The sequence below is a fragment of the Plasmopara halstedii genome, assembly GCF_900000015.1.
Source record: "Plasmopara halstedii genome assembly, contig: Scaffold_3060, whole genome shotgun sequence".
NCBI lineage: Eukaryota > Oomycota > Peronosporomycetes > Peronosporales > Peronosporaceae > Plasmopara > Plasmopara halstedii.
Genome location: NW_020189964.1, coordinates 2,771,442 through 2,781,813, shown reverse-complemented (window position 1 = coordinate 2,781,813; position 10,372 = coordinate 2,771,442). Strand labels below are relative to the sequence as shown.

At 43.6% G+C, this 10,372-nt stretch overlaps 4 protein-coding genes across 4 annotated transcripts; 1 reads left to right on the top strand and 3 right to left on the bottom strand.

Annotated features, from left to right (window-relative positions):
- Positions 1-101: 101 nt before the first annotated feature.
- On the top strand, positions 102-419 carry PHALS_07075 (inorganic pyrophosphatase; the record flags this gene model as incomplete). The annotated part of the gene is made up of 1 exon (XM_024720480.1): positions 102-419. The coding sequence occupies one exon, from the start codon at positions 102-104 to the stop codon at positions 417-419; it is 318 nt and encodes a 105-aa protein (XP_024585674.1).
- A 334-nt stretch (positions 420-753) lies between these two features.
- Positions 754-1,545, bottom strand: PHALS_07074 (oxidoreductase htatip2-like protein; the record flags this gene model as incomplete). Its single annotated transcript, XM_024720478.1, has 3 exons — positions 754-864; positions 928-1,175; positions 1,233-1,545. The coding sequence occupies 3 exons, from the start codon at positions 1,543-1,545 to the stop codon at positions 754-756; spliced, it is 672 nt and encodes a 223-aa protein (XP_024585673.1).
- A 245-nt stretch (positions 1,546-1,790) lies between these two features.
- PHALS_07073 (fha domain protein) lies at positions 1,791-4,092 on the bottom strand (the record flags this gene model as incomplete). The annotated part of the gene is made up of 4 exons (XM_024720477.1): positions 1,791-2,130; positions 2,197-2,531; positions 2,596-2,704; positions 2,771-4,092. The coding sequence occupies 4 exons, from the start codon at positions 4,090-4,092 to the stop codon at positions 1,791-1,793; spliced, it is 2,106 nt and encodes a 701-aa protein (XP_024585672.1).
- A 3,746-nt stretch (positions 4,093-7,838) lies between these two features.
- Positions 7,839-8,135, bottom strand: PHALS_07072 (uncharacterized protein; the record flags this gene model as incomplete). The annotated part of the gene is made up of 2 exons (XM_024720476.1): positions 7,839-7,918; positions 7,949-8,135. The coding sequence occupies 2 exons, from the start codon at positions 8,133-8,135 to the stop codon at positions 7,839-7,841; spliced, it is 267 nt and encodes an 88-aa protein (XP_024585671.1).
- Positions 8,136-10,372: the final 2,237 nt, after the last annotated feature.

Here is a 10,372-nt window from a genome sequence, read left to right as displayed (position 1 = left end):
AATATGGCGGGGATAATGATCCCATTGACGTGTGTGAGATCGGCAGTCATATAGCAAGTATTGGTGAGATTTATCCCGTAAAAGTGCTTGGAGTGCTGGGAATGATTGATAGTGGAGAAACCGACTGGAAAGTGATTGCGATTAATGTGAATGACCCTTTAGCTGCTAATGTTAACGATCTTAGCGACCTACAAAACACGCCTCTGCGCGACATAGTTTCCCAAGTATACCGCTGGTTTCGGGACTATAAAGTCCCAGACGGCAAACCGCCCAGTGACTTCGCCTTTAATGGAGACGCACAATCCAAAGATTTTGCTGTTGAGGTGATCAAACAGACCCACGAGAGCTGGAAGCAGCTGACTGGGGACAAATTGAAGTTCACAACGAAACTTTGGACTGGTAATTATGTGAACAGTTGAGGTGAAAGAATGGTCCAGTATTAGCGATTCAAGTTGACCATAAATCGTACCATAGGCTTCGTAGAGTATGTTCATTTACCGTTTGATTCCACCATCGAAATCGATATACGATTGTTTTCTTGAAAAAATCTAATCAAAATGTCGGGTTTTTAATGTCCATTACTTGTGAAAGTGTCATTTAGTCGATCAATACTACAAGAAACAAGAGTAACATTATGAGACCGTTCGAATATGGAAGTGGTAGCGTTCAGACAAGTAGAGATGCAGTAAATTGTATAATAAAACAGCACAATATATCGTATGACAGCTTTGATTGGAGTTCTACACAATGCGTTCACTCAAATTTTTTCAGATCTGCATGACTCCACTCCTTGATCCCTTCCAAGTCGCTTTCGTAATCAAATACCATGCCCTTCGCCACAGCTTTCACCTTAATCTGGTGAGCCTAAACAATAACAATTTATAAGTCTGACTTGCCAAACTGCTCGTCTTGTATACAACAACTCACCCCTGGAACTAACCAGCCAAACCATTTTTCTGTCCCGCGTATCAAATCTCCACGTTGCAACATTCCCGGACGAAAGATGGAAGTGCGTTGGAATTTCATTTGTAGCACCTTGTCCTCCACTTCTCCTTTTGTTTGAGGATACAGGAACCAACTGTCCTTGTTAGCACCTTGCGAGGTTACAAGCCCGAAATACGGGACATTTGCGGCTTTGCATAACTCAGCAAACTTGACCACGTAGTCCAAATCAACTGCATCGTCAAGATTAATCATCATACCTTATAAAAAATATATTCTTCAAGCTTCACCTTTTCGAAACGCCTCTGCCGAGCCTGCATTTTTGCGGGTAGTACCCAGGCATGAAAAGGCAGCACCAATTTTGTCTGCAATACCAATATCTGATTCTGAAAGGTTGTCAAAGTCGACCTTGCGCACCTCCAACTTGCTTTTTGCCGCCTCGGCGTCCAGAGACGGAAATGTCGATTTCCACTCCAAAAATGGCACGTCATGACGCGCCAATGCAATAACTTTTGCGCACTTAGCAGAAGCTACGAGATCTGCGACAAGATCGCGGCCCACAGCGCCAGTTGAGCCGATCACGAGTGCCACATATGAGGCCATTACACTAGAAATTTCTTGAAGGAAAACACTGATTTTTACGTTAAGCTTAGGGCAAAAGTGTAATTTTTTGGTGTTTTCATATTGAGTGAAATTACAATTTCAAAATTAATGCGAATATGTGAAACAAGCAATCTTTTAAGTATTTTGCGTGCCAATCCTTTTGTGGTTAAATATACGAGTAGAAAGCACACGCCAGAAAGCAGCGAAGGTAAGAAATAGAAACGGCATTCACACCAACCCAGTAATTAATCTTGGTGCATGGCACGCTCTGTCGAATTCATCGCAATCTGATCGTACAATCCATGTGACACAAGAAGCTCTGGACGTGTTTGAGTCGATACAGTCTCGTCACTGACAATTCGAGATGTCAATGAGAGTGATGCATTCTCGGCAGCAAAGTCGCGAAAGCTTACGACCGCCGATTCACGAAAATTCTGCGTCGCAAAAGTACTAGCCATAAGCTCATCCTGAAACGCGGAAGGAACCAGCAACGCGTCAGCGCTGCCATCTCCACGTAGCATTGAGCCGGTGCTGGAAAGTGAGCGTTGACGCATTGGTCTTGACGCTAGCGTATTAGGAGGGGTACTGCGATTCAAACGCGAGCTCAATACGTTCGGTGCCGTGTAAGTTCGTGATAGATTTCCCACGTACGGAGTAGCCACAAGCTCAGCGCTCGGATCGTTAATACTGCGAATCATATCAAATCCGTTTCCTCTTGGTGCCAAAACCGAACCTGAAAGTCGATGTTCAAAGCCTCCGCCGGTTCCATTTGATGCACCAGCTCGTGGAGAAGACACGCATCCGCTCTCTTCTTCCTCTTCATCACCCGAAGTCCCTGCCCATTTCCATTTCTTCTTGGCTTTAAGAGTCAATATCGTTCGTCCAATCTTCACATGCATAGCCTTGCCCCACTCCAGTTCCAACGGCTTGCTTAGAAACAACATAGTCCCATTCGAACTGGCCGCATCATACAGTATAAAGTGGTTCTGAAAGTATAAAAAGTATCCATTTAACCCTTCAAACAACACACACCTCAAGTTTTGTACGTACATCCTGATATTTCACCTTGGCATGAAGTTGCGATACTGTACGATAACGCAGCGTCATGTTATTTGTCGTTGACCGGCCAATAGTCAAAAATTGCTGGTTCCGTGGCATGCTACAAAGAAACAGACAAAAGTCAAATCTCTTCTATACTTTAACCTATAAATTCAGCTAAACGTACTTGGCAAAACTCAGTTGAAATCGCGTGTTTGTCAGTGCCGTCGATCGATTTCGCGTCTCGTGTTGAGTGACAACTGCAAAGGTAACGTACGGCGGTGCCAACTTTTTCGCAAGCAATGATACGAGGCGACCGTCGTCCAATCGAACGCTCGTCAAGTACGTTGCTTTGCAGATACTACATACATCCAAACCATCCGTATTGGTGACTGCACACACTCTTTGATTCGGATTCTCTCCATCGGCATCCAGATTATTATTCCAGCGCTGAAGACAGTCGAGATGCACGTATTTTGTGTCGCCTTTGCAGTGACATGGAGCAACTAGCGGATTATTGTCAGCATCTTCGTCCCCATCGTAGCAAATGTAACAAAAGCGTTTCGCTGTCGTGCCTGCAACACCCAGCGGTAAATTATTGTGTTGCATCGTAGCAGATTCGTCTCCATCGCCACTTGTTTTCGTTCGTGCCTTTCGATCCTTATCCTCTTCAGATTCACCTTCGTCGGATGTATCACCCCCGACCCGTAAAATCTGTTCGTCATCTTTATCGCGTTCGCCACTATTTTCAAAGTCGGGCGATCGTTCAGTTGGGTGAAACGTCTGTTGTAATGGAAGACTCAAATAATTGTCCTTTATAAATTCATACTGGACTTTTGTCAGTGCTTCTTCCGTCTCTTCACTCGTTGTGCGATTAATTTCACAGACTACTAGTCCAACCGATCCAATTCGTAATAGATCACCCAGACATAAGCTATGACCACTAACAGGATATTTTTTACTTCCCAATACTTTGCATACACCAGTATGACCGGAAAAGCGTTCAATGGATGATCCACATACAAATTTTCCCACCGAATTATCAAATTTTAAGGCAAGTGTCGTAGCGCGTGTATCGTTCAGTACGCAATCTTTCATTGGCGTGGGTATAGCTCCTGTGCTTTCCTGATTATTTGGTTGCTCGATTACTAGCTCAGTCGCTTCTTCCTCACGAGGTGCAGGAAAGTCGCGCATGTGAAGTGCCTGAAAACTCGCGGCCAGGTCGCGTTCCAGCGCCGTGTGGAACGGTGCGTCGGTTTGCGTGACGGCATTTGAATTAGTACTGGATGTGCCAAAGAAAGGATAGGAACCGCGCTGTGGACCATGCAGCACAGCGCCGTCTTCATCTACTGTGAATTCCAGCTTAGGTAACGTGCGACGACCGCGAGACGCACTCACACGAGCGCCTGAAGCGTCTGTGGTGGCGCGTAGCTCTCCTGGTGTCGTTGTCTCCGCCTTTACTTCTACCCGACGTACACTCTTAAATCCCATGTGTTTGGCACGCAACATGGCACTCCGTGGTTGGTTAATTGAGACCGAATAAGTCTCGAGAAGACCGAGATCCAGATGACCTATGCGGGCAAATAGCGTCGGCTGTAGACGACGCAAGGGACTCGTGCAGGGATAAGAAGTTTCAGCAGAGTATCCTGTATAGACAGATGTATACAGTGCGTTCTGACGAGCACTAGGAGACGAGCTATCCACCGGCGCAGCAAAGTGCGTCCGGGGGCTTTCCTCACTTGACGGCTGATCGTCGTTTGTTCTCGTGGTGAAAAACGGGCATTTGTATTACAATTTTTTTCGTATATTTGATTAGTGTACGCTCAAATAAGGTGATGTTTTGTGTACAACCTGATTTTTCTGACTCAGAATTAGTTCAGTCCAAAACTTTCGACATACTCGTTTAATCGAAAATTTAGATTGAATCATCTTTGAAGATGGCTAGGGGTACACTGGCTGCCAGTTTATGCACAGGATAAGCGGACAATGGTGTATAGCGGTCCTCAAGATTTTTGGGTAATGGTCCGTGCAGTGGAGAGAAGAGTCTAGCGATCTGAATGTCAGCACGCTAGAAAATGAAAGCAGCATATCAATTTTCCACTTCGCTTATGATATTATGAGGCTGACGCAATCATTGATCAATTTGGATTGATGAAGAGCATCAAAATCTTGGAAATAGACTTGATCTAACTGGTGGAGTGCTCTTTTTATCGATTTAACTTATCAATTTCGTGTTGCTGTCGCACCAGATTTATCGCGCTATAGCAACAGCTGACATGAGCATGATAAACAAGGCACGTCACGACGCCGAAAGAGGTTATTACGAATGGGAGTATCACCTCGAGATATTGACGGATGCAGAGCTGATCTCTAAGTAGCATACGCTGAAGCATTCGCGTTCATCAAATATGTGGTCGCTCATGCTCTGGCAGTTTGTGCAGATCCATTAGTGTATACTGTCTTTAACAGCATGATCGTGGAACGTTCCATCATTTTCATGGATAATTTGTTGGTTTTCATGGCTTTGAAAACACAAAAATCTCTCAAAATGCAATTACTTGAGTGAAGTGTCAGCACAAAGAATGATCATCTGGAATTAAGAGAGGTGCTTCGAGATGTCATCGTGAGTCTGACTTGGGTGAAGTATTAATCTTTATCTAAGTATGGCAAGAGAATTATAATATAATAATTTATGAAAGTCATGATGACCATGTCATCACCGTCATTGACCCAGCTAAGCTTCGAAAAGTGACACATATGGGGTGAATTCAGAACGAAAGTACGAAAGTTGAGCAACCGTTATAAGATTCTTACCTAAGATCGTTTAATTAATGGGTCAAGACTGTCAGATATCAGCAATCGTCAACGTCAAAGAGTATGTAGCAATTTATAATGTCTCTCAACAGGATGAGATAAAGCCTTTGATGCCAACACGAAATCTTTATTTTCAACATTTTTCGGACATTATGAACGTAACTTTGCTTAAATTTATAAGCATTTCGACAGTGCCCGACAATGATCCGCTTAAGTTTACAACAAGTTATTTATGAATCTGACACACTCACACACTTTAATTTCGCACCTGTACAAGTTCCAGCTTGATCATGCGAAACTAAGTAAATATTGCTTTGCCATTTTTGCGACCCGCCATACATCTGCAATCTCTTTCAGTCGTCATCCTCAAGTGGACGGTGGAATGAGCTTGATTTTGTTTTCACGCAAAAGTAAAGTTAACGGTGAGTTTGTCGCTTTCGTGATATTAAGCTTCATTTAAGTGGTTGTTGGATTTTCAGCTTATTCCTTTCGGTACGTGAAACAATCTAGTTTTTCTTCGCGCTGCGGGGCGAGATATTAGCTTCATTTCCACGCGGATGCAAAGACTTTGCTCCCATTTTATCAATTTGACAACATTCATTGATGACTTGATGACTAACATATCAAAACTTTCGCATTTTGGAGTCAATGAATGTCCGTACCGACCTTCCTCGTTACGAAAAAAGTTTTCGATCATTGCACTGTCGCCTTCGTCATATCCCCTCAGGTTTGTGTGATGCCAGAGGTAGCCTCATTATGAAGTGACGCAAACTCGTCAATGTTAATGGCTTCCCATAGACAAGTTTGCAATATTTGTCTCAATGTTAACAAGAAAGCATTGGAACGAGCTCTTAGTGCTGTATATTTGGATAATTTAGCTCCGAAGAATGGTGAGGCATCTTTTGCACCCAGCACCACCACAAAGCGAGTAGATCCACGCTCGTCTATAGCTTGGATATTAATATTTTTTTCATAATTTTGCTTTTACAAAAGATTCCAAACCGCCATACTTAGCTCGTCCACACTTCAGAAGATAACGCGTAGCTAGTTTGATCAAATTAAATAGTACTCCGGAGTATAATGGTGCGTATATGTATTCAGTAAATTGTACTCGCCGTTATTTCTGCCAGTTTGTCTACAAAACATTGATGAAACTAGCTAAATTTGCTGCATATCATTTGCAATACCAGAAAGCTTTCTGTTCTATAATCGGAGGAAGTCACAACAGAGGTACAGCCGTGAAGCTGACCCTTCATGCGTGAAATAAAGAGGCCATTACGAGAGATAACCTTCCGCGGCACGGTTGCCGAGAAAGATTACCTCTCGTTATGACCTTTTTATTCACTGGATCTGCTAGGACTTATCGCCATTTGATTACTGAGTCTCTGTGGAACAGGTTGTGCTTACATCACTTACTACGAGTCAACACGACGCGCATTATAGGCTTCTGTACCGCCCCGAGAACTAAGACTCACCTCGTGCTTTGCCCAAAAGGAAACGTCTCTCAAGCGATACGGCCCCCTCGGCAAGGGCCATTGCCGTGTGACGCAATATTTTCTCGATACCCAATTTAATCTAATGATGAATTTTTGATCCGCGGATATATCCGTGGTAGGCCTCTCCCCACCACTTGTCATACTCTTTTGCCAATGGATAAATGGGGCTCTATGATCCTTGGTGATAGCCGTTATACTTTTCAAAATCAGTGATTGTGTGTGTTCGATACACCTATGGCGAATGATAACGTAAGCTCCTCCTCGGGTTCTAACGGCACAGCTTGATTGTTATTTGATTCTCTGCACATATCCCTTGAAAGAAAGTCTCTTAAATTAGCGAGTGTGTCAGCGTGGGCCAAACGGGGAAGGCTTACAACCCCTAGGATTACCGGGTTATCCAATGAAAGAATATCAAAATTCCTCCACCTTAAGCCAGTGAGTTTTAATTGTTCCGCATGGTCATCGCATTACGCAAGTTACTGCCCCAGCAGTGTCATTACATCACTAAGAAAAAACATATTAGATGACGTCAGGTCGCTGCCATTCCATCCTCAACTTTTATTAGCCTATTTAAACCGGGTCTAGCTTTAGATACCGGTCCATGGTTCGTGTCTTTCAGGCTATACATGGATGAAATCGTATGTCAAAGACCAATTCGATTGACAAGTGCCTTTTGGTAAGACGCGCGGACATATAAGCATCAATTTCTTTACAGATTTCATCTTGGTTTAAGCAATGACACATAGTTTCTCGTCGCCCTTAAAGTTAGCATAGAATTCTATTATTTCGAAGAGTCCGGAAAATTTCTGACAGCGACCAACTATAAAGTTCATAGCCCAAGATAGCCACCTCCCTTTTGTAAGCCTCCAATCATTGATCTTGACTACCAAAGGCTACCATAAAGCTTATGTATATTACAGTTGGCCGCCATGCGCACGTTAATTTTTACTTTTCCCCGGTAGGGTCTGGAAATAGATTTGCATAGGAGCTCGTCTTCTGCTCCACTAAGTTTAAAGCGTAGGGGGCTGAATAGCATAACAATTACAACGAGATACCTGAGTGCTTCATTGTTACTGAGAGCTTATCTAATTGTTTGCCTCTGACGCACTCGCTAGATCGTGGATATTCCTGCGTCCCAAGCAATCCTCGTGAAATGGAGGTCGCGCCCGGCACATATTGCAAAACTTCCGCCGTCTCACACGGGGTGAGGTTTATGCGAACGTCTCGGTGCGATACGTACATGAAGAACACGCTAAATGCTCGCGATACTACAAGAAGTCTGCCATCACCTTCAATTTAGGTGTTTTCAAACTTGGACGTACTTTTACAGTTTCTTCTACCCAAATGAACCAATGAGAAAATAGACAGCACGCAGTAAGCTTGAAGAGGCGGGGCACAGACTGACCGAGAGAAGTTGGCGCTTTAACTGTCATTAAGCCAGAAAGTTTTGTTTACTGAAGGATCATTCGCGCGCGAACTCTCAACTCGAATATGGATAGCGCGGCACGCAGTTACTCTGTTTCAAGCGGGGCCGAGTCATCGACTTTCACAGAAATCATTCCCTCTTTTGTGGTACGTTACTGTCCCGCGGGTGAAAGTAAAGGAACAAGATAGTTCATGACTAGCATGCAAAAGTAATGACGATGATAAGCCCCTACCGGACAAATCCGTGTGTTATGTGCTACATCGAGGTCATTATTATCGACAGTTGAGCGAATGCATACTCAGCGTCACTAAAAAGTAGAGTCAATTCCGAATCTTTGTCACCGTGTAATTATGAGCGAATGATGCACGCTTCTAAATGAGCGAGCACACACATCTTTGGGTGTGAAATAATTTATGCGAGATGCAGCCTTATTATATCTGGGAGCACAAGTCTTTAGCTCGACTGCCATCTTCAAAATGAATGTGAACGGGGTTTGAATGCTTAATTTTGTTTTTTGGACCAAAAGACTCATTTTACAAGCCTTTGTCTTTAGTTGGTCAATAGAGGACGGTACGATTGGCGGCCCAACCTCCAAGACTAGTAACATCTCGCGTGGCGGGGATTATTAGCTTAAAAAACTCTGGGTAGCACAGTAAAGAGGCACCTGTCAAGCGCATTCTTTCTCAGAGCCAGCATTGTAGCTCGACATGCATTGGCTTCTGTGAGAGCGCAAACTATTCTCACAGTGAGGCCCTCCAGCTCTTCGAAGGGAGAAATGTAAACATTTCTTTCTTAACGTTAGGAAGATTGATATTGCCAGGAATTTGGTCATGCCCATGATTGGGCAAAGTCAAGTTGCGCTAGTAGTCCAAGCTAGGAGGCAGTGCGCAGAATGGTCACTTACGTGAAAATATTCTGTAGAAGAGGCATATGCAACGTGGAAGAAAATGATAAATGTAGTGAGTACACTGAAAAGGTCCCACGCGCTTTAATCGTAAAAAGGCTTTGGTAGGTCATCATGCTGCTTTTTTAATAAAGAAGAAGCACTTTTGGAGCGGCCACGAAGCTTAAAAGTAGACCATAATTGAGCAAGGTTATTGAGTAATATGTCTCTAGTTATTTTGGTAAAACTTGATGTTCAATGGTGATGGTAAGCCAATATTACGCTAATGGGGTATAACGACAGGTTCGGTCGATGTATTGAAAGATAATCGCTGTTGTGACGGCAGAGAGCGTCTCAGTTTCACGGGTTCGTCTATGTTAGGCGGAATCGAAGCGTGATAAAGGTGATGTGTCCAGATCCCGTGGAGACATGCAACTGTTTACTCGTGAACAGTACAACCTGGTCCTGAGGTATCTGTGCAAATTAGTTAGCGAAACCAAGGGAAGAGTCCACATAAAGGCTTTACTGTTCTGTGACAACAATCGGGTGCACTCGTAAAAGGTACCAGTCTCCTCTATTTGATTCATATAAAAGCTCCTGAGGATATTCCTTAAGTATACATGCAAGAAATTGCAAGACGGTAAGAATGCCGACTTTATACTGATAATACCAGAGGAAAACAGAGCTCTTCATCTGTTATGGATGATTCGGCTATGAGCACCCGAAATACTACATATGCGTTGTTTCGTGCAAAGTACGTGTGGTAAGACATACAAACCCTTCAACTCTGCACCGATGTACTGTGTCAGAAGGGCTAATCAAGTGGTAAATCACACATGCTTTCAAAAACCTATGTGCGATCTTGATTTCTTACGCAAGCCCTTTTTCGTTGCCAGCGTACGCATGCTCTGCTCCAAGCCCTTAAAATTCCATAAAGCTCATGTGTCCTTGCGCACAGCTCATCGCTGCCAGAGAATGGCATGATGATCACTGCAAATGGGTGCTGTGTCCGTCGCACATATAAATTGTTGACCTTTCGAGTTTGAGCAACACTAATTATATATATCCGCACCACCTGGATGCCGAATCACGAATTCGCCTTCTACTTTAAAGACTTAAACATTGTGATCTTGTGTACTTTTTGCATATTCGGAACAGTTGTATAAAAGT